At 41.2% G+C, this 21,902-nt stretch overlaps 1 protein-coding gene across 3 annotated transcripts; it reads left to right on the top strand.

Annotated features, from left to right (window-relative positions):
• Positions 1-21: 21 nt before the first annotated feature.
• On the top strand, positions 22-21,038 carry plekhm2 (pleckstrin homology domain containing, family M (with RUN domain) member 2). Of its 3 annotated transcripts, none has more exons than XM_050064071.1 (20): positions 22-1,059; positions 3,119-3,225; positions 3,603-3,712; positions 3,794-3,893; positions 4,072-4,159; positions 4,245-4,419; positions 5,967-6,026; positions 8,611-8,899; positions 9,004-9,780; positions 9,858-9,927; positions 10,995-11,085; positions 12,065-12,129; positions 12,631-12,719; positions 12,892-13,024; positions 13,338-13,528; positions 14,886-14,951; positions 15,162-15,321; positions 15,974-16,153; positions 17,416-17,532; positions 17,670-21,038. In XM_050064071.1, the coding sequence occupies exons 1-20, from the start codon at positions 1,000-1,002 to the stop codon at positions 17,805-17,807; spliced, it is 3,066 nt and encodes a 1,021-aa protein (XP_049920028.1). In that variant the 5' UTR covers positions 22-999; the 3' UTR covers positions 17,808-21,038. The 3 variants fall into 3 exon arrangements, with proteins under 3 accessions (XP_049920028.1, XP_049920026.1, XP_049920029.1); XM_050064069.1 differs by having other exon boundaries at positions 15,959-16,153; XM_050064072.1 differs by lacking the exon at positions 5,967-6,026 and having other exon boundaries at positions 15,959-16,153.
• The last annotated feature ends 864 nt before the right edge of the window (positions 21,039-21,902 follow it).

Raw genomic sequence — 21,902 nt, 5'->3', positions numbered from 1 at the left:
TACATACTGTGACTGACAAACAATGTTGGTTATAGTGATGTGCTATGTTGGTATGTAGAGTGTCATCATCATGCCAAACAAAGTCAGTTTTAATATGGTCATTTAAATGTAAGAATTTACATAGACTATCTTTCAGATACCAAACCTCATCCATCTTCCACTATTAATAAAAGGTCCAACTTCTATAGGTCACAATGAATGACGACAGGGTGAACCTATTAAAAACGTAGATTTATTTATGAACAAATTAAAACATGGGAGTTTTACATGCACGCCGAATCGAAGAGTTAACTCTGCTGATTCAACATCATGTCAAATTGTATGATGTGTTGGGTTTTTTCACAAATTTGAGAAAAATAAACTATGAATTACCGTATTTGTGAACGCGGTTCTGTCCCCAGTCTTCCCACGCGTTAATAAGGCATATTGGGCTGATGATGACGTAATCCACTGACAGGCTCAGATCAGTTAGGTCAGTAGCACAAAAAGTAACCGTAGCATCTGTGACTTTGATGTTATTGGCCTACTTATTTTGGCCAATACGCTAAAAGGTAACTGAAACTAGTTTACAATAGCTAACCACAGTAATTAAATAGTGAGTTTGATAAACATAATTGCTGCTAAAAGTTATCCGTTGTTGGACACTAAAACTTGCTAACTTAGCCACCCCCACTCTAGCTTAAAAAAGTCAAGTAGCTACAGCTAACGCGAAGCTAGGCAAACATTGCTTGACTAACCGCATCCGCTGACAGAGGCTGACCTATCACGCGGCTCGTTTGGCGTTAAGAAGATGTTTGTGAACTAGCGGCGCTGTCAGATTCACTGTGTACTACTGACAGCCAAAGCGCTATCGTTAGTTTAGCAGCCAACTGCACCAGAGAGTAAGATAATGTTAGCTAGCTAGCTAACAGGCGGCGTTAGCTTTAGCATAACAAGAGCTGTGCTTTGGGAGTCAGCTGACAGCCTGCTGTAAGCTGCCAACAGACCTACAGACCAGTGATGGATCAACTGAAAGTGAAGGATCGCATACTGGAAAACATCTCACTGTCTGTTAAGAAGGTAAGCGCTATCCGGTTTGTCAGCACACATAGTCATTGTCACAAACTTTAAGTATTTTAACATGAATTGATGTAGCTAACGTGAGGTCATCTTTTGTCTGCAACTTTCAAGTCGGTGGGACATTAACAGCAGCTCCTTGTCACGGGAGGGCCTTGTCCCTTGTGATTCAATCAAATAACACATAGACCATTCTGTACAATTTCTTAATTCAGCTTTATCTTTTATAAGTTGTTTTTTTCTTATTGACCACGGTGAACAATAGTGGCATCAAGCCCCTGTGTTTGCTCACTGCGGCATGTGTTGTAAACATACCTGCAACTACATCGGGGACACATCTTTACAACACAAGGGTTAGCCCCTAGATCTTTGCTCCTAATTTACTTTGGAGTCATTAAATATTTTAGATTTTTTCCTTTACCAATGCCTAATGTTGTGAAACAGCCTTTCTCGTAACCTGAAAGACAGCATAGCATCTTCTACCTGCTCCATGATTGTAGTTTTTACATTCACTCTCCAAAACAATGTGCATTTGTTCTGCATGTGCTTTCTCATCTGTATCTGGATCATCTGTATTTCCAGTTACGAGTTCATTAGTGTTTAATGCAGTTAGCCCAGTACTGTTTCATACTTCCTTAATCCTCATTTGTCTAATACACTTTCCCCGTTTCTCTCTTACATTATAAAGTCTTTGTAAGGACTGTGGAAGTGCTTTTGATGCCTCAAGCTTTCAAGAAAGTGTACAGTGTTTACCTCAAACAAACATTGCTTAGTCATGTGGAGACAGTCACGGGATACAAATTCTCTTTCTATAGTGCCTTAATCCTCAAATATACTCTGACCTACACTTGGTTTGGTCATGCCTCAGGGTTTGAATATTTCTGTAGGTAACTGCAGGGCAGTGGGGTGCAATGAAACACCCTTAACATCATCTGCAGGAGCAAACAGTACCATTCAGTGGAGCTGCCTGTCTGCATAGCACCTTAAGTTGTGCTTTGTATGTGTCAGTAGAAATGTAGAATATTTATGAATTAATCCAATCCAAGAAGATGTTGTTGATCTTACTGTGTACACTAACACATTGGATTTGAAATTAAATACAGTGACTATGAGGGTAAATGTGGCACCTTTGATCATTTATGGCATCCACATCAGATGAACAGTGTAGTAACTGTAGCCTTTTTAACACATAGTCCCCCAATCTGAGGGGACCAGATATACTTGGTTGCACATCCTTTACAACCATATCTTATGACTGGCTTAGGTCTCTAGCTGACAGACATCAGCAAGCACCTGGTGTCATCTCCGGTGATGCTCTGTCAGATGCTGCTGCCAGCTTCATGTGGCGCTTGTTTCATGGTTTACTTGCTTTCAGTCTGGTCTTCAGTAGTAAAATTGCAATATAAGGAGTAGCCGCACATTGGAGTCACAGCAGTAAAACTTGTTGGATTTAGGTCAGGAACATTCCACGACTTGGCCCCTAAATTCCTTGGTTGCTTTGTATGTTGCATTGTAGGAACACCATTAAGCACCCTTAATGCCTAGTGTCTGCTCATACTGAAGTAACTGTTCTATTTCAAATACAATGTGCAGACGTGCAAATTAAAAAAAAACCCAAAATGACTCAGTCATCAGATTAGAAATTCAAATGTATTCTTTGGCTCGTTTGCAAAATAGCCAGTTTTGCATATTTTTGAAAGCTCTCTCACCAACTTCATTGGAAAATTATTCATTTTGCCAAACTGGCTGAAGAGTCACTGATTAGGGCTTAGAGGTAATTGTGTATATTCTGCACAGTGTGCCCTGAACAAATAGTAAATTGCAACCAAAGTTTTCAGTCACAGCTGGTTTCAGGTTTATGCAGCATACATGATAAAAACATTCCTCTCCACCCTGTTTATAATATCTTAATTGGTATAGTTGTAAAGATCTGTCCCTTGTGACTACCTTTCAAATACAATCAGATCTTGAGAGGAAGTTGCAACGTTGTAACCAGAACTGGAGATAACATGTCCCTCTCCCCAGCAAAAACAAACAGCAGAGAAACCATGTCTCTCTACAGTTGCAGAGTTACTTTGCGGCCTGTGAAGATGAGACTCCAGCCATCCGAAATCACGACCGGGTCCTTCAGCGCCTCTGTGAACACCTTGACCATGCACTGCTATATGGGTAAGAGACTTACTGCAAGTAAGCTGCACACTGGAAAGAAGAAATGTGCATAGTGCAAAGTATAATCTGGTTTGCTTCAGCTTGTTATGCAAACATTTCTTTAATAAATCCTATTTAATTGTAGTTTCTGCATATGTACAACCTCATGTCTCCCTCCATGGTAACTGTCACAATTTTGACAGCTTTTAGACCCAGGTTACAAATAATTGATCTAAGTGTGGATACGTCACGCAGTTTTTGTGCCATTGCCCTACTCCTTTCACCTCTTTCACCTCATGCATGTGAATTCAAATAAACACAAGAAGTTTGTGCTTATTTGAATTTCTTTTATTTCGACCTCATGCATATGATATTATTAACTGTTTTCTACCTAACAGCTTGCAGGACATCTCCTCAGGGTACTGGGTCCTGGTCCTTCACTTCACCAGGAGAGAGGCTGTCCGTCAGATAGATGAGCTTCAGCACATAGCAACCAACCTTGGTCGAAGTGAGACATCTCTCTAGTAAAGCATCATTCATAATTCAGTGGGTTATTTGTATAGAAGATAACTTTCCTCTTCCTGTGTAGGTCGAGCATGGTTATACCTGGCATTGAGTGAGAGCTCTTTAGAGAGCTATTTACGCCTCTTCCAGGAGAACCAAGGATTACTGCAGAAGTATTACTTCAAGTGAGTCATCCAGTAACTCTGATCTTGATTACCTAAAGAATATGAATGCTGTATTTACATATTGATGCTATGTAACAAGCAGAAATTATCTTGCATTTCAGGAATTACCTTCAGTTATTGTTGGAGGACAAATTGATCAAAGTATTCTTGTGTCTGAGCTGATTTTCTTCTCTGCTAGGAACGCACTGGTCTGCAGTCATGACCACCTCACACTCTTCCTCACGCTGGTGTCCGGCCTGGAGTTCATTCGCTTTGATCTGGAGCTGGTTAGCATTTATTTCATGGCCATATCAATAGAAATTCAGCTCTCAAATGTTAGCAGCATGTTTGTAACGTTTCTGTTGGGTTCAGGATGTGCCCTATCTGGACGTGGCCCCCTACATGCCAGAATACTACAAACCCCACAACCTGCTGGACTTTGAGGAAAGGCTGCCGAGCTCAGACAGCTTATCCCTTCACTCCTTCACCTCCCTCACCTCCACCAACCTGGAGTGGGATGACAGTGCCATAGCCCCCTCCAGTGAAGGTACGCAGTAGGGATGTCCCAATACAACTTTTTTTGGCCCTAGATGCTAATCTGAGTACGTCAGTGTTGGGTATCTGCTGATAGAGAGTCTGATCTGACACAGTGGTGATTAAATGTTTATCTGACACATTGAAATAACAGCTGTAGCCTTCTACATTTGGCACAACTTATTTTTATGTGCTTCTTGATCCAGATATTGAAGGTCCTGATTCTAAGCTTTGAAGTTGATCTATTTAGATTATCAATATGGTGTCAATAAAAGTTAAAATGGGAGAAAGACTCCTGAAATTAACGTGACGCAGTCAGTCGGAGAGAAGATGTATCTTCCTGTTGGAGTTGTTGGGACTACAGAAACAATCCCAGCTGTGTAGTGGTGTTACAGAGTGGTGTTACCTCTTCTGTTACAATCACCGGCTTACAGAGAGCACACACACCTGACAACTGCCAAGTTTAATTTGGGCCTGTCATCAAGTTACTCATGGAATTAATGTTTAATTAGCGACAGCTGATATGACCTGCTGTCTGTGACATTTTCATTTTAATGGCATACTTTCGCCGACTGAAACAAGAAGCTGGTAGCTGAATGTTTTGCACACTGCTCTTTGCTAATAAGAGAGGAGAGATAATAGATTGGTTACAGTCAGGGGTTAATGAACCTGTGTATTTGGCAACATGGGTGTCAATCCGGTGTGATCACGTTGTTTTTAACATTCTTATTTTCACTCATATATGCAGCAGAGCTCCTGCAGTGTAGAGCCAGCTGTGGTAAAGGAAAGCAGCCTGCTGCAACACTAGCAGACTGAGGCTGATAAAACACAGTAGAGTAAAGGCTGTATTTGAAAGCCTTCATTTTAGCTGTTACTGATCCATCTAGATATGCTTGGATCATCTTGGGAGATCTCTAGTAAGCAGCACTGGGTTGCTTTAACCCCTGTTTTAGTCAATCATTTGCTTTATTTAACCACCAGTAGCTGTCTTATTTCAGAAAAGGAACACACAGACTAACTTGAGATAGCACCATTAAATATCTGTTGTCAGTTCTATGTGCTGCTGTGTCTCTGCGTGCCTCAAATCTGGACACCCTATGGACTTATTGTGATGTGACTGTCTTGCTGAATGGCAGCCTTTATTTTTGGGTTCATGATTTGACCAGGCCGTGCTGGAGTGCAACACTCATAGGCTTTGGCACAAATTCACACGGTGATCTCAGTCTAATGGCATGTTGAAAGCAGAAGTCAGATTGATCTTTGCAGACTCTTGTGACTCACGGATACCAATGTGCATTTTATCAAATGGATCACTTGGCGTGCGGAGGCTCATGGCTACAGAATGTTCTCTTTGGGGTGATTGCAGCGCTCACTGAATGCTTTCCCCACCACTCTCTACAAAGTACTCAGTTTTCCTGTTTTAGTTTTAGTTCCCTGATTCTGTTATTACATATACCACATGTCATGTTATTATTTTTTTTGTTTCTGTGCCATTGTCTCAATCTCTTGACTCCATTCCATCTCTCTCTAATGTTGAATGTTATCCCTCCTTTTTTGTAGATTATGATTTCGGTGACATCTTCCCCGTGTTGCAGTCATTGCCAAGTGCAGACTGGGAAGGTGGGACATTGGTCAACCCCTCCCCTTCCTGCCCTTTCATCCCCCCCCCTCCTATCTGGCATGGCCATCCCGCTGTTTGTGCTTAATGCATGCTGGGTGTTCTAGCTTGTAATTAGACCACCTGATATTATGTAAAGTACAGCTAGCTGGTGCAGAAGACTGCAGATCTGAGGACATGATATCAAGCATGATCAAAGGGACATATGTAAAAGTGCTTCCATTTCTGGGAAAGGATTTAGTTGGATGGGATGTTGGTTTGGCTCTAATGTTGTGTGGCACGTTTTCAGCCAATAACACAAATTAAGTTATGTGGTGTATGACTTTGATTATTGTGCACCTGGATTTGATAAACAGTAAGGCTTAGTCCACGCGTACACGGACATTTTGAAAACAGGGTATTTTGCCCCCCTTCCTTCTCATAAACAAATCCCGTCCACACCAAGTGGAAACCTCTGGGGTGGAAAAATGAAGCTAACATGGAAGTGCCAAAAACTGCAGTTCTTTGAACTGCCACTTGAGGCTGGCTCCATTGGCTAGTCAGTCCCTGCAGACCCCAATTGTAAAATGCTCAACTTTAAAGCAGAAATAAACGTGTTTACAGCCTGGTACAAAAAACAGTTTTGGTCTGTATAGTTAATTTCACTCTTGATAACTATACTGGAGGGGATTTCATATATAACGCACCTGTTCACATTTTATTAAGGCTTAAAGTTACGCATAATTAATGGCGGGCTGCTTTAAGTGACAGGCTCTCCGCCGACAGTGTCCTGGAGGCTTCAAAACCGAAGTCCATAAACTAGTGAGTGGCTTTGCGGTAGCTACGTCCATTATTTTTACAATCTGTGGTCCACACAAGCACTGTTTGTCCATCCAAATGAAAACGCAAAAATACAATTGATATTCTGCCAAGAGCATGCTAAACCAACAGGCTGTGATATAACCCTAACCTTAAAGCCACACAGAGAAGAAGGAAGAAGATGTTGGCCAATCAGAAGCACTCTGATGTTACAAGCCAAAAACTGAAAATTGAGTTCCTGAAAATCTTCACCCTGGACAAAGTTTGCATGTGGACGAAGTGCTAGAAACTAGAAAAAGCAAAATTTTCAAATATAACCATGTACACGTGGACTAGGCCTAAAAAAGAAGCCAATAGCTTAATTTATTGTTGTACGAACAAACCTGTATGTTCATTCTCTCCTAAAACCACCCATGAAACAAGAGGGTTTATCTAACTGAAAGCCTCCTGCTGCCACACATTTGTTATTTCCAATAAAATGTGACAGCGTACGTACACTTTTGGTAAAGTTTTTCTTAATGAGCATTTTCTGATGAGTACATGAACAAAAATACAAGGTATCATCATACATAATAACTTGACTGGTAAGTTTGGGAAGTAGTTCAGCTCTTTGGTTCACTGTGAATTCAGTGTTGGGTGGGGTACTGGTATTTGTCATGTTGTGCATGTGTTACTCATCCAGGGAATGATCCTAACGCTCACTCTGCCTTTTTATTTACCACAGCAAGATAAATGCGTGGCGTACTGCCTGGTACTCACCTCGTCCAGTCTGTGTCCATTACACTGTGTTATCTGTTTGTCTGGTATATCATGTTTTTTTGTAATGTCTTCTCTTCCTGTGTGGTATGTGGCACTGGCCTTGGTACAGCTCAACTGTAGTGTGAGTGAGGTAATAAGCAAGAATAGTTGCTCAAAGTCACAGAGTGCAAATTCCTCTGTGTTACCACAGCACCTGCTTGCAGTAAGCTTGTCAGTTTTTTTGTAGTTGGATGAAAACATAACTGTTAATAAAAGTAAGTAGTGGAAACAGCATCAGAGAAATTGGGGGATGTTTTCAAATGCGATTGTAGGATCTCTAGTGATTTGGTCTGTGCCATAGCTTGATCCATCCTCTCATGAGCCAAAAATGCTGATTACTTCAAATTATATTATCTAAATAATTGTTTAGTATGACCCATCTCTAGCTGCAGAAGTAATGCTTGATCTAGGCGCGTGCCACTGCAAAGAAAGCTGCTGCCCTTGTACCTACTTGGTGTTTTACGCATCGTGTTTGTGCCTCTCTGACCCTGCCAAAGAACAACAAAGAGCACTGCAGCCATTAACATTTGTCTGTGTGTGATGCTGAGGAAGAAATACACAAAGTTTTTGTCAGATTGTTTTGGTGGTAAATGTTCCATTGGTGAAGAACAGTTGGATAGTCCAACTACAGATAGTTTCTAGAGTATTTGTAACATTTCAAAAGCTAGTTGAAATTCAACAATTGAACTGTTACGCTTTATTCTGCAGTTTTTTTTATGGATTATCTGAAGAGTATATGTGACAATTTATGAACGTACCTACATATTTTCTGAATAATTTTCACTCAACCCATGCTGCATAGGTTGAGTGTACAGTTCAAATTCAACTGTAAACCATAAAGTGTTTTCAAACTTTTTGATGTCTAAGTTCATCAGTCAGCTTACCAAGGAGACATTGACAAAAATTCAGTGTATTTCTTTCACATGTAAAGAGCTAAATGTGGGTGACTGTGACTTTAATATTAACTGTTGGTGTTACTTTTCATGTTAGAGGGCGACCTGACGGACCAGGCCAGCTGCCCGCGTTCCAGTGGCTCTGATCCCCAGACAGTCATCAGCGACACAGTGGTCCTCTCAGCAGGCACCGTCAAGGTGAAGGTAGCAGCTCATCTTTCTCCTCACAGCCCCACGTTCAGACACAACCCCTTCAACGAGGACTCGGACACTAACACCACAAACACTTCAGCCGACGTCACACCAGTTCATGTGGCTGGCCGCCACAACCCCACCGCTGCTGGAGAAGACACAGAGAGCACTAGCAATGAGCTGGAGGTCATCAGGTACAGTAGCTACAGCTTCAGTATTTAGGCTCAGGTTTTGTTTGTGCAGTTAATTATATAGTGTTAGAACGGAGGAACCGCAGCTAACCACTCTGGTCTTCCAGGATGGCCAGACGAAAGAAACCAGCCAAGAAGCGTCGAGGGAAGGGCTCCACAGATTCCAGCAGCAGCATCCATAACTCTATCTCCTCCGAGCACATGGAAATGGACAACAGCCTCCCGGCCTCAGAGGATGTGTATTCATTAAACGGGACTGTAATTCAGCTGGATGATGAGGCAGAGTTGAGGAGAAGCAGGGTGGGATCAGAGGTTGTGGAAGAAGGAGATGAGGACGGAGTAGAAGCCCTCCTACGACTCCCAGAGATGACTGACACCTCCATGGACACCGTGGGCCAACCCCTCCGTGATGTCATGGACCGGCTCAACGGGGCTCTGGATAAGGGGGAGGCCTGGGAGCACAGAGAAGATGGGGAGGAGACAAACAGCGGAGGCTGTGACCAGAACCCCGAGCCCCCTGCGCGGCAGCCCTTTCGAGAGGACTCAGGGGGCAAGCCTCCCGACCCATCACCAGGAGAGGCGTCTCACTCCCCTCTGGCCACAAGCCACAACTTCCTTCAGACCTCTCCTGCACCCGCAGACTTATGCTGCTTTACCCCCAACAGTACAGACTCTTCTCCCACGGGTGGTGGCCACTATGACTCTACAGAGCATAGCCAGTCGCAAACTCTTTCAGGTGGCCTTGAAGATGAAGGAGCGGCAAAAGCGTCAGCAGGACAGGAGCCTGAGATGAAGACCGGGGACGAAGGAACAAAAGAAGGAGAGTCAACCAACAATAATGCGTTTGCTGATGAAGCAGAGAGTTCTCATCCTGCAGAGTTTAAGTAAGGAGTTTCTACAAAATGAGTTGTTGTAATGTTGCTAAAAGTGAGTCTAATATTTTTTGTTTTTTATATTTCAGGGTGGACAACAATCACTTGCTCCTTCTCATGATTCATGTATTCAGAGAGAATGAGGAGCAGCTCTACAAGGTGAACACAGAAATACATTCTTTTGAGAAAATGTGAATGTATTTGTTTAAAGATTTACCATCTAGGACTTTAACAACACAACATTCAAATTTGTCCCCTCCTCCCTACACTTCTTGTACATACACTGCAAGCTACTATAGGAGAAACCTTACATTTGTTGTAGTGAAAGAGCCATTGGCCTTTCGCCTCACAATATTTGTATTTATTTTGGCACTCAGTGTGCAATTTTTGTAGCTTCCTCTTGGATGCGTGCTGCTGCTACCTGATTGCTATGGTATTATAAAGTCTCAACCCCACCTGCCTGCTGATAGTAGCTGGGGGCTACACACCCATAAACGTCCAGAACACAGCAAAATAAGAAAATACAGGTAGAGGGCTCTGCAGATAAAATGCACAACCACACACTTTTAGTGGATCATAAGTGATTTTTTTAGAGCTATTATTTCTGTATGAACCTATACGTTTTGCACAGTACATCTTTTCATGACTCAACTGTAAAATTAACAATTGAATGATAAAATATGGAGAAGTAAGGCAGTACAGTGATGTCATGGTCTTTCACCAGCCTGGAAAAAAAAGATCATCTTGAAAAGGGATTGTCTATCACACTGCCACATGTCTTCACAGTTTAAGTGTTGTGTTAGTGTTGTCTCATATTTGTTTTGACATGGAAGAAGTGGTTTGGAGATGTTTGCTCAGTGGAAGTGTTGCAAGGCTCTGTTTGCCAGTTGCCTTTTTAACTGATTTTACTCAGGTTGTTGTAATTAGTCTCCCTGGTTTGCACTAAACTTTGCAAGCCAATAAAGCAGATTTACTACAGATCACATTAGAGCTTAACATTATTTCAGTTATTATGTGAATAAAGCTTGTTTGTGATAAATGAAATCTTACAGCTGATGATGGGCTATCTGTTCACAAATTAAGTCTGTATAGTCTGTTATGAGCTTTGCTTGTAGCAACACTGTGCTATAGCCAGTCTGCTGCCCAGCTGCCGTAACCAACCCCCAAGGCGACAGATGAATATGGAGTTTGCTGACACCTGACTGTGTTTATATTTGTGTTTTCAGATGGTGAGAATGAGCACAGGCCACATGGAGGGGGACCTGCAGCCCCTGTACCTGCTACTGACTGACTGTTATATCTACCTTCTGAGGAAGGGTAAGTGGCTAAAAACCCAGCATGCATTTGCTTCATTACATGTGTAAAGGCCGTTGCACACTGAGTCAGGGTTTTTTTTCGGATGCGATTTTTTTTTAATCCATCATCCGAAAAGAAAGTCATTATGCACAGAAACCTTGCAAGCTGATTCTGATGCGTTTTATTGTTCTGTATGTTGTGAAAATTCACATTAGGTGACAAAATGACACCTCCTTCACCTGTCTCCACTGGAGTCACCTATCTGACTGTCATCACTCCCTCCCTGTCCCTGCTGCATGAAGGGTCTGAGCTGTCCTCCCTGTCTGCCTCTTTCTCTCTGTCCGTGTGCGGTCCACATCCTCCTCATCTTCATCATTATCATCCACCTGCATATTACTCTCTGACCTGTTGAAAGTGAGCTATCTGAGTTCTGAAACGATTCCCTGTTCCCCTGTCTTGTCACGGCTGTTTCCCAGCGTCATATTTTTTTCACTGATTCTTGGTCAAACAGGCTTCTGACGGACTCCAAAAATGCAGAAACCTGGTCTAACAATTTTAATGACTCAGTGTGTGAACATGATTGTCACAGGATGAGGTCACATTTATTTTTAGACGTGTGACAATTTTGGATGAAAAAAACGGACTCAGTGTGCAAAGGACTTAGGTCATAAGTTGGGACATACTGATATTGGTATAGGGAGTCACATTTTTACACACATAGGAAACAGTATTTGATCTCAGAATTTCCTTCCTCTGGGAATACAATTTTGACCATGACTGTTTGAACCAATAGCCCATTTGTACCAGCAACCCTGAGAGTTTCTTTTTCCAAGATCCGAGCAGATCTGAAAGTTTTCACCACTGTAATGGTCCCATAGGCTCCACACTATGTTCTAGGAAGTGGGGAACACATTAAATATGGTTATTCTGTATTCTGAAAATGCTTCACATTAACATGTGCTTAATGCATGTTTTGGTTGTGCTTTTGTTCCCTCCACAGGTGCAGCAGAGAAGCCCTACACAGTAGAAGAAGCTGTTTCTTATAATGAGTTGGACTATCTTTCAGTAAGTGTCCTGCACAACAGGGTCTGCCATTTTCTCTTATTTGTATGTGACATGGGCCTTATGGTCATCTTTGGTTGAGTGTTGGTATAGCATCTTTTTCAGTTGTTCCCAATGAGGAGAGAGCGTATGCGGCCTCCTGGTTCCACCAAGCATCTTTGTTTTGAGCGCTCTGACTTTTTTGTGTGGCCACTTTGAGCACTGCTAGTTGAAAATTGGAACTTTTCAGAAAGGCACTGGTGTCCTCGGCACCATGCCAACACTTTCCTGCCAGAAAAAAATGCTATATGGACACTCATCCTAAAGGATCTTTTAGTTCCTTGATGTTACAAAACATGTATGAGTTAATAGAGTTGCATGTTTTTGTTGTGCAGTGCTGCATTGGCCCCAACTGTCAAGTCATGGTTGAAGTTAACTACATGATACTCATGAGCCATGTAGACTGGAGTACAATGTGACAGCTGGAGCTGTGGAGCACAAAGTTGTATTGCTGTTTTCTTTTAGGTGGGCCTTGACCAACAGACAGTGACGGTGGTTTGCACCAACAGGCGGAGGAAATTCCTGTTAGATACAGCTGACGCCTCTCTGACTGAGTGAGTGTGCCTGTATATCTTTGCTTTATGTTTCTTGGTACTGTGACCCCATACTATGTCTTTGTGAGCCGTCCTTGTGTCCCTGAGCAACATGCGCCATACAGGACACCTCACAAAATGGATGATTGATAGTTTCTCTGACCTTATCCAATGCATTCTGCTTCACTTACAGGTGGTTCTTGTCTGTGCTCAAGTCAGCCATGGTGAAGGGTTGTCGTGAGCCTCCTTATCCCTCTGTGCTGACTGATGCTACCATGGAGAAACTGGCTCTCACTAAGTTTATCTCCCAGGAATCTCACTGTGAGGTAAAGTCATGTCAATTCTACACAAATACAGTGAGATGAACATGGAATACATGTAACTAATCAACCTAATCATACGACAAAATTACAAAATCTTGTCTTAACCAGGACATTAAAGTGTTAAGTATTACGGCCCTCGACTGTACTTAAAACTCAAGTAAAGAAAGGAAACCTTTTGGAAAATCTGTGACACAGTAAATTTGTTATTTTCTAAATATAACACAAAATAGTATGAGTGCCTAGTAGCTCAGTACAGTGGGTGTCCCATATACAAACGTAATGTCTTTGCTGTAGTAATATGTTGCTGTTTCTCCAGGTATATGAAGTGTCTATCCAGCTGTATTCACTGGTCCACTGGGAGGATCCTATGGACTTGACTTTGTCACCCCAGGGAGGCGCACCAACCTTTGGACCACCGCCCAGCACCAAGGAAGGGACTCTGCAGTACCGGGCTGGAACCACCTACCTGGGCAAAGAGCTATGGAAAAGCTGCTACCTCGTCCTCAGGTATGAGCAAGATGTACACATCAGTACCCCTCTCAGCTAGTATTAATGATTCTTGAGAGACATTGGCTGGGATCCATACTATACACTGTACATCTGACATTAACCTTCCTACATTGTGTATTAACAAGGTGGAAACAGCTCTTTCCTTTACAAATGAAAAGCATTAATGTCAATTTTCATTGTCATATTTATTACAGTTAAAGGAGAAGTTCGGTATTTTGCACTTTGAGCCCCATTTCTGGGTTGTACAATTTTTATGTCAGAACATCAACGAACACCACTGACCACTCGGTAAGTTTCATGGCTTTGAAAAAGAACGTTTAGGGTGGTTTTAGGACAGGTTCACACATGGCCATAGGCAGCAGTGTTAAGCCAGGCAGGGGAAAGCCAAATTCTCCAAAAATGAGCAATCGTCACTATTTTGGTCTTAGCCACTCTATTTCATCATTAACAACCCAGAAATGGGGCTCAAAGTGCAAAATACCGGACTTCTCCTTTAAGATTGACATCTAACATACTGTAATCATAAGTGTGAATGTGGAGTGCCAAAAATTAGATCACATGCACCATAATCACCAGGTCTTACTTCCCTACTTGAGACTTCTGCTTCAGTGAAAAATGCCAGCATATTGGAAATAATATTTCCTTTGGCTCCGCGTTACTGCCAGACATACTGAGAGCTTGAGCTGTGTTTTGTGTGTAGAGCGCATTACCAGCAGATTTCCTGCCAATCTGTCCAGAGGCACACCAAGTTTAAAAGACAACACAGAGTGGAGGCCGACTGTTTTTTGGCAGTGGTCTTGCCTATCGCAGTAGTAGCAGTCATATCTTAAAATGAATGTGTTAAAATTTGTTTTTTGTGGCACCTTGTTAAGAAACAAGGCTGAGAGTGTAAAGGCTCCTCTGGTGGCCCATATGCTGCATTTCCACTGCATGGTTCGGCTCAACTCCTCATTTTTGGTACCAGGTGTTTATCTCAATTTCATTTTACACTGTAGATAGTACCCTGTCAGTGTAGGCAGAATTCTTAGCTGTCCCTTGTCGCACAAGTGGTCTGCAGTGTTTTAATTCCACCTGCTTGTATCGGCTCAGCTCGTTTGGAACCTCAAACAAGGTATTACAATGAAAGAGTATCAGGTATCAGGCACTATCCGCAACTTGGAATGGAAATGCAGTGGAAATAAGGCTTTTGGGGCCCAACAAACCAAAATGGTTTGAAAGAATTGTTTCTGTGACATTGGCACCGTTACACAACAGTGCATTCTTTGAAAGCTTATTTATTTATTAAATACTATATAAGAAAACATGTCCAGCTTCTGATTAGATGAATATAAATAGCTGTCCTCTTGTCTTGCAGTAAGGGGATTTTGTACCTGTATGCAGAAAGAACTGATGTGACACCTCTGCTATCAGTCACTATGGGGTAAGCATGCACAATACCAGGACGCTAGATGAAATTCAGCCATCATTAATTTTATAATCTACTCCTGTGCTTTTCCTACTGTGACATGTCTGTATGTCTTCTGTGCAAAAGGTCCATTAGATTAGAGGTGGTTAAAATTTGTAGTATATAAACAACTCTCGAAGAAAATGGTGTTTACTGATATATTTTCATGCTCTGTGTGCCTAACAGAGGAGAGCACTGTGGAGGATGCCGTCGCTCAAACAGCACAGAGCGTCCCCACGCTTTCCAAGTCATCCTGACAGAGCGACCGCCACTGGAGCTCAGCGCCAACAATGAGCAGGACATGGCCGACTGGATGCAGCTGCTCTGCCAGTCTGTTTCCAAAGGGGTGAGGAGTTGCATAGTGCATACACCATGTGTTTACCAAACACTTCATACATATCTAAGATTGCATGTATGGTGTCTCAATTTTTTTATAGACGCAGGGGGATAATAATGGGTGTCACACAGTCTGCCTGGTCATTTGTTCACACAGTTTTATGCAGCCCATAAAAACATTGTCAGACTAAAACTATTCGACTATGTAGGTATGCACATGCTACAAGACTGTCAATACTGTCAGTGTACATTTACTTTAAAAATAAACAAACATGCTGAATTACGACAACCAGCACTTGTTCTCGTGGTAGTATCATGCAACGCACTCGTTGTCATATCCCACACATTGTTGCATTTAATTTGAATTTAAGTGTGAAAATTCACAAGTCAAGTTGGCTTGGCTTTCCTCACAGCTTTCAACCAACCAGGAGTGACTGTGCATAAACACTTTTTGACAAACAACCCCTGTAGCATTCACCGTGCTGGCTGTACAGGCTGTTTTCTTTCCTGATGAAGTTCACAAGGACTTTGTTACAACAGCTGCTGATGTTCATAATGTGCAAGACACATCCAGGTTGTTGATGCAAAATGTAAATATGGATTAATGTAAGCCGCAATTATTTATTCAAATTATAATTAAATTACAGCCGCCTTCCCTGCAGGTCATCCCTCAGGGTGTGGCCCCCACTCCGTGTGTCCCGTGTTGCCTGGTGATGACAGACAGGAAGCTGCTTACCTGCCATCAGGACTGTCAGACCAGCTTTTTCCGCTCGCTGGACAGCGCCGACATCTGTGATGTCACTGCTGTCAGCATGGAGGCCAACAAGGAGTACTGTGTCATTGTGAGTTGCAATCTGTTTAACTCTTCTCTAGTATGTATTAGACTTTAACTAATAACTTCATGTATGTATCATGTGTGATCTGTATGCCACACAGTTTTAATGTATTACATATGACATTAAGCTACATATCTAAGTTGTCCTGAGTTTTTAGAAATGTGCTTTTGCTCAAGGTATGAATGCCTATTAAAACTAAATAATATGATTTGTGATGCTTTACTTTACAAACCAGATGCAAACCTCATTCATTTTTTGCAGATTCAGATAATGCTGAATGAATGAAATGATTGATTTTTAAAAACATATGAAAGCAGCTCCTCCATGCTATCCTAATGCAAATAAAGTGTTAAAGAAATGAAGCCTCATTAGCTTACAAGACACACATCACATATCATGCTATAGTTTGTGTGTATAACATAAAAACTAACTAACTTACTTGGGTATTAGTTGCATTCATGTAAAGGGGTCTGGTGCTTCCTTAAACATTTGAGACCTCATGGCTCTAGGGTTTAGTTAAATGCTAGTGAAATTTTGTTATGAAATACCTGTCACCACATCATTTTCTTTTGTAATAAATAAATGACAAAGTTTAATTTCTATTAATGAACTTTTTCCAAATCGGACCATGAGAAGCGTGAAATTACTGAACAGAGCACATCTGTTAGTTACAGCTTCCAAACTCACATGATGATGATGATGGTTTAGTTTTACCTAAACCAAGGGAACCGTTTGTTATGCATGTAGTTGACTGAGATTTCATCAAGTCAGTCAGTGTGCAGCTACAAAATGTAGCTGCAGAGTGAGCGCTTCATGTTGTTTGTAGGTAGAGGCAGCTGCAGACCCAGACCCAGGATGAATCTGAGTGAGACAGAGGCTGCTGCCCGGGAGGAAGAGAGGCTTTGCCTGTTAAGGCTCCATGATAAAGTTATCTTCTGCTTTCTGCTTAGAATTGGTGAATTTACAGCTCACAGCAACTTAATATGTTATAGGCTCTGGCTTTTGTTTGATATCTAGTGCCAGCAAAAAATGTTGTTGCAAATTTCCGAGCCATCATTGTCATAGTTACTATACATTAGCTCAGAGGGCTAACTTGGCCTGTTCACAGTATTACCTGCATGTTACCATTGCCCTGTACCCTGTGTATCTAAAGGTGTTGTAAACAATTAACAGACAGTACATCACATATACCAGTGTATAGTAGTGGTATAATTCAATTACATTGAAGACCTTTAATATAACCCTTCCCACTTTCTCTCACTCCATAGGAGTTTGCGGCAGATCGGACCCAGTTCCTTCCTCCGTGGGTGTTGTACTTCAGTGGCTGTGAAGAGAGAGATCGACTGCTGGAGGTGTTAGACAACACATGGAAAGCCATTTTCCAGGTACATTATCAGTGGCTTAGAGGAAACAATCTGTACTATTGCAATATTTGCTGTCCTAAAGGTATTAGCATTTAAGACCTTAAATCCACCAGCTATCCATCTGGGTGAACCCTCATGTGTGTCCTCACTACACGCAGGTCGACCTTCCCCACAGAGAAGTGTTGGATCCATCCATGCAGAAGCGTTGTGGTGAGGCCCTCGCCCTCATGAATAGTGCCTGGCAGAGGGCAGACAGTCTGGCCCGAGGCAGAGCCCAGCGTGAACCCTGGTGCTGACAGACACACACATGCATGCATACACTTACCTGTGGGTAGCCACTGAAGCTGTTTTACAGTATGATATGATTTCAGTATAGATGGATTTAACTCTGACATACAGTCTGTGTCACTGTCAGGTGAGTTCTAAGGTGAAAATCAGATGTGGTCATTGGTTGTTGCACTGCAGCGTGAGCTTGTTGCACCTTTGATTCACTGATGAAATGTTTCTGTCAGTGAAACTCTCTGCAGAAGTAGCAATGCATATGGCACAGCACATTGCAGTGATGCAACAGCAAGACATTCTAACATGAAATAAAATGTAATGATGGAATACTAACAGAAGGTTCTAAAAGATTTGATCTGATCCTAGTGATACATTGCTATTATTCCTTTATCAGAGGTCCTGAAGAAATAACAGCAATGATGAACAAATAAACAATCAAGGAAAAATCACATGTTGATGGAAAAAGCTCTGTAACAGATTGTAAGCGAAACCTCATGGTAAAAAGCATGGAATTACATGAAGAAGATAATTATTAAAATGGATGATTGCAGAACTCGGGAAGACTTTTGACACCAATCTTCAATACGCTGTGCATTCAAATATATCCTGCTGAAATGAGTTTGAGCATTTTGTCTCCACAAAGTAAACGTCAAAAGTCAAGCCGTGACTTTGTCATGTAGACAGGACTGAAAAAGTTTAAAACATATTTAGTACACTAAGGAAGCTGAGTGTGGAGGAAGACAAGGATCCATTACCAGCAGCTTCCCTGCACAATGAAATAAGAGAATTATTCATGTTTTCTTATAAAAAATTAATGTTATATATGTCAAGAAAGCCATATATATGAAGGGGGCGGTTAATGCTTGCTTGCGACGTGGAAAATTTCACACTCCTTGCCTTGCACGCACACACAAGTAACCGTCTGATCCCACAAGTCACAACTGTGTGTGAAGATTACAGTCACTCCTTGCTTAGTAACCCTTACTATGGTACATGAAGAGAGCAAATGTACAGCACTGTACAGTATCAATGCGTAATCACTGTGTACGTGTCTGAGTTTCGGTTTGTCTAACGGCACATACCTCTACACACTGAATTATTGTTGCATTGTACATTAGCTTGAGAGAATAAGGATCTCAATATGAAGAATATGTGGATATACTGAACAGTTGCACTGTTACGTGACATGCCTGTGTCGTCTATCTGAGATCGTGCTTTATCAAGTTCAATGTCACTCAGATGAAAAAAATCAGGAAACGCAACAGACTTGCCTTTTATCTCCGCTCCGTAGAGACGAGTGGAGGCTTCCATGCAGACTTGCACATTGTTTTCGCTGTTAGTCTTTTTTTTTTTAACGGTACCAGTTATGGTTTTGTGTTAATATCGTAATGTGCATTTCTATTTCCATTGTAGAGAAAATGGGAACAATTGTTCCTAAATTATTCAGCTGAGTGGGGACATTTTGTGTCGGTATTGATATCTGTGTTTGCATCTGCAGACGTGTGCGTCCCCTTTAGTGTGGGCAAGTATCGAGTAAGAATTACAGTCTGTGTGAAGAATCCATTACTGAATGAGAGCTACAAGTTGTCTTAGCTTGCCATTTTTATTTTGCACCAGTGGTTGGTGGCATACTAAGATCTGGCCACCCCACTAATTTAGAACATCCCTTTCTGCACTAGTCTTTTAAGACCATGTTGGAGGTTCATAGAATGAAGTTTAAAAATAAGGCTAGAAATTAAATAGCCTTTCAACTTAGAGCAAGTGTAGCATCTGCTATTATCAGATTAATGCTTTTAAGTAATATTAATTAATATTTAATAATATTAAAGCTTTACTTGGAGAAGGAAAAAGAATGATAAGACCCTAAACCCTTTCTAGTTTCCCTACAAATTACAGTCAGTAGATGATAGTGCATGTATTACAATCTGCTCTTAACATTAAGACTGATCAGAGTACTGCTGCTCAGTCAATGACAGTGTGTGACAGTCTGAGATCAGCGTGATATTACTTTCGCAATGACAATGTTGCCTTTTTGACAACCTCGACTGAACTGGACGAAATGGCCAATTCGTTTAAACTAAATGAAGCACTATTAGTTCCTTTTTGGGGTTGCCTTACACTGTATAATTTGGCTGACTGTGTTGAAAAGCTTAAACAATCATCTTAGGTTTATGTTGTGGTTCAAGGCAAAAAATGTGCTGTGTATAAGGCTGGGTATCCATCCTTAATAGTTTGTGAGTACAGACATAATGGTGTCTGTATTGAATGTTTTCTCTTAAATGTGATTATATTCTGGAAAATATTTTACACTCAAAAATACCGTCATGGTATATTTTCCAAAACTCTGATATTTAAAAGGCACCAGTATAAAAACCTTCAAATGATACCCAGCCCTATCACATGTCACTTATGTATGTTTGTTTGAAATGTCTTTCTCCGTCACACTGTATTACTTTCACATCAGCATTAATCAGTATCAGTGCTTTAAGCCTTTCTAAGTGCCACTCGGTCTCATTTATCTTCTGCTCTTTGACAAAGAAATCTAATCTCAGGTGAAAAAGGTATGTCACATCCAAAACCTTAACACTCACCGTCTGTTTTTTTGTTTTTTTTAATTGCTGCTGTTTTGTCTAATTCAGTATTTTTTAAATCCCGTTTTTCTTTTTTAGTTCGATACAGCATTATGAAGTTATTTTGCGCACACAGACGAGGCTGCAAAGTGATATTACATGTTGGAAAAGGTTTTATATAAAAGTCCTTTAATAATTCAGTGGGTTCCAAAATAGGATCAGTTGGCTGTGTAGTAAGAATCGTCCCCACCCAGTGGGTTGCCTAAGGACTTTTTGACCAGGGAGAGTACACTTGCAATAGTTGGACTTACTTGAAATGTCTGTTGGATTATCAGTAAAGAATAAATTGCGTAGATTTGTGGCCTATGAAGTGTATATAAAGAAAAAGTCTTGAGCAGTGTTTTGAATGTGGGGCATTGCTGGCCAATGATGGATGACATCTTCTAAGTAATGCATTGTGAAAAAGCGCTTTTTGATTTTTGTTTATAAATGTATACTGCATGTAATATTTGTATGATGTTTAGCAGTTTTATTGAATTGTAAATAGAGCACTAATCAATTATAACATACTGTACACTCACACGTAAAGACGTGCATGTCCAGAAGGTTTAATGAATGTACAGATAAACCTTTGTGATTGGACAGTGTAACTGAATAAACCGAAATGAAACCTTGGCTCCTGTATCATGTGTTGTATGTGCCAGTGTCTGCGCTTTTAACATCTGTATCTCTGTTGTAGGTCAAACCATTGAAATGCTGTGCATTCAAAACACAAGGACAGTCATGTTAGAGCAGGGACAGAGGATTCACAGGTAAGAGAGCAGTTGTGTGTTAGGTAAGCTGTCTGCTTTGAATAACAAATATAGTCTCCATTGCGTACTGCCACTCTTGCTATAATCCCAGTGCATCTCAGAGGATGGTTGTCAGCACAAAGACTGCAACAAAAAAGCATACAGACTGTAACATCTCTGTGGGAGTTGATTTGTTGGTAATTAGTGCCAGTGACTCAGTAGTTTCCTGCTTAGATTCCTCACTTGTAAAGCTCACTGTTTTAAAACCAACACCGCTGGAAGACAGTTAAGATACAAGGAGTGGAAAGCCTTGTTTTCAAAATTGATTACTTTATTGCCTTATCAATATGGCTGATTGGAATGTGTCTCAGGGAGCTCATTTAAAAACAAAGACAAATTAAGACAAAATCATCAAACCATGCACTCATAAATAAGGCACATAAAACATTAAAGTAAAAACAGATAGGGTAATATCCAATAATCTAAAAATAAAAAACAAATGGATAAAATGAGCTCGAACACATAAGAGCACTATCGATAAAACACTCGTAGGAAAATTGCAGCAACATCAAACAGCCAGCCAGATAAAATGCTTCAAGTATATTAAAAACATCTGCAATTGCACAATTTTTCTAACCAAAAAAGCAAATGACATATTGTTATTTTAGTGCTCACTGCTGTATGTTGTGCTCTTTCAGAAACAGAGCTCCACTTACTGGTAGTCACCAGTAGAGGTCACAGAAGAAGC

The sequence above is a fragment of the Epinephelus moara genome, chromosome 16 (genome assembly GCF_006386435.1).
Source record: "Epinephelus moara isolate mb chromosome 16, YSFRI_EMoa_1.0, whole genome shotgun sequence".
NCBI classification, from domain to species: domain Eukaryota; kingdom Metazoa; phylum Chordata; class Actinopteri; order Perciformes; family Serranidae; genus Epinephelus; species Epinephelus moara.
The sequence above is the reverse complement of the archived record's forward strand: the minus strand, read 5'-3'. Positions and strand labels throughout refer to the sequence as shown.

Bases quoted from the DNA above. Each gene is read 5' to 3' on its own strand.
- plekhm2 (XM_050064069.1), top strand. From the start codon at position 1,000: ATGGATCAACTGAAAGTGAAGGATCGCATACTGGAAAACATCTCACTG. The intron at 3,226-3,602 runs GTAAGAGACTTA...TCTACCTAACAG, and splicing joins GACCATGCACTGCTATATGG to CTTGCAGGACATCTCCTCAG. The intron at 12,720-12,891 runs GTGAGTGTGCCT...CTTCACTTACAG, and splicing joins GCTGACGCCTCTCTGACTGA to GTGGTTCTTGTCTGTGCTCA.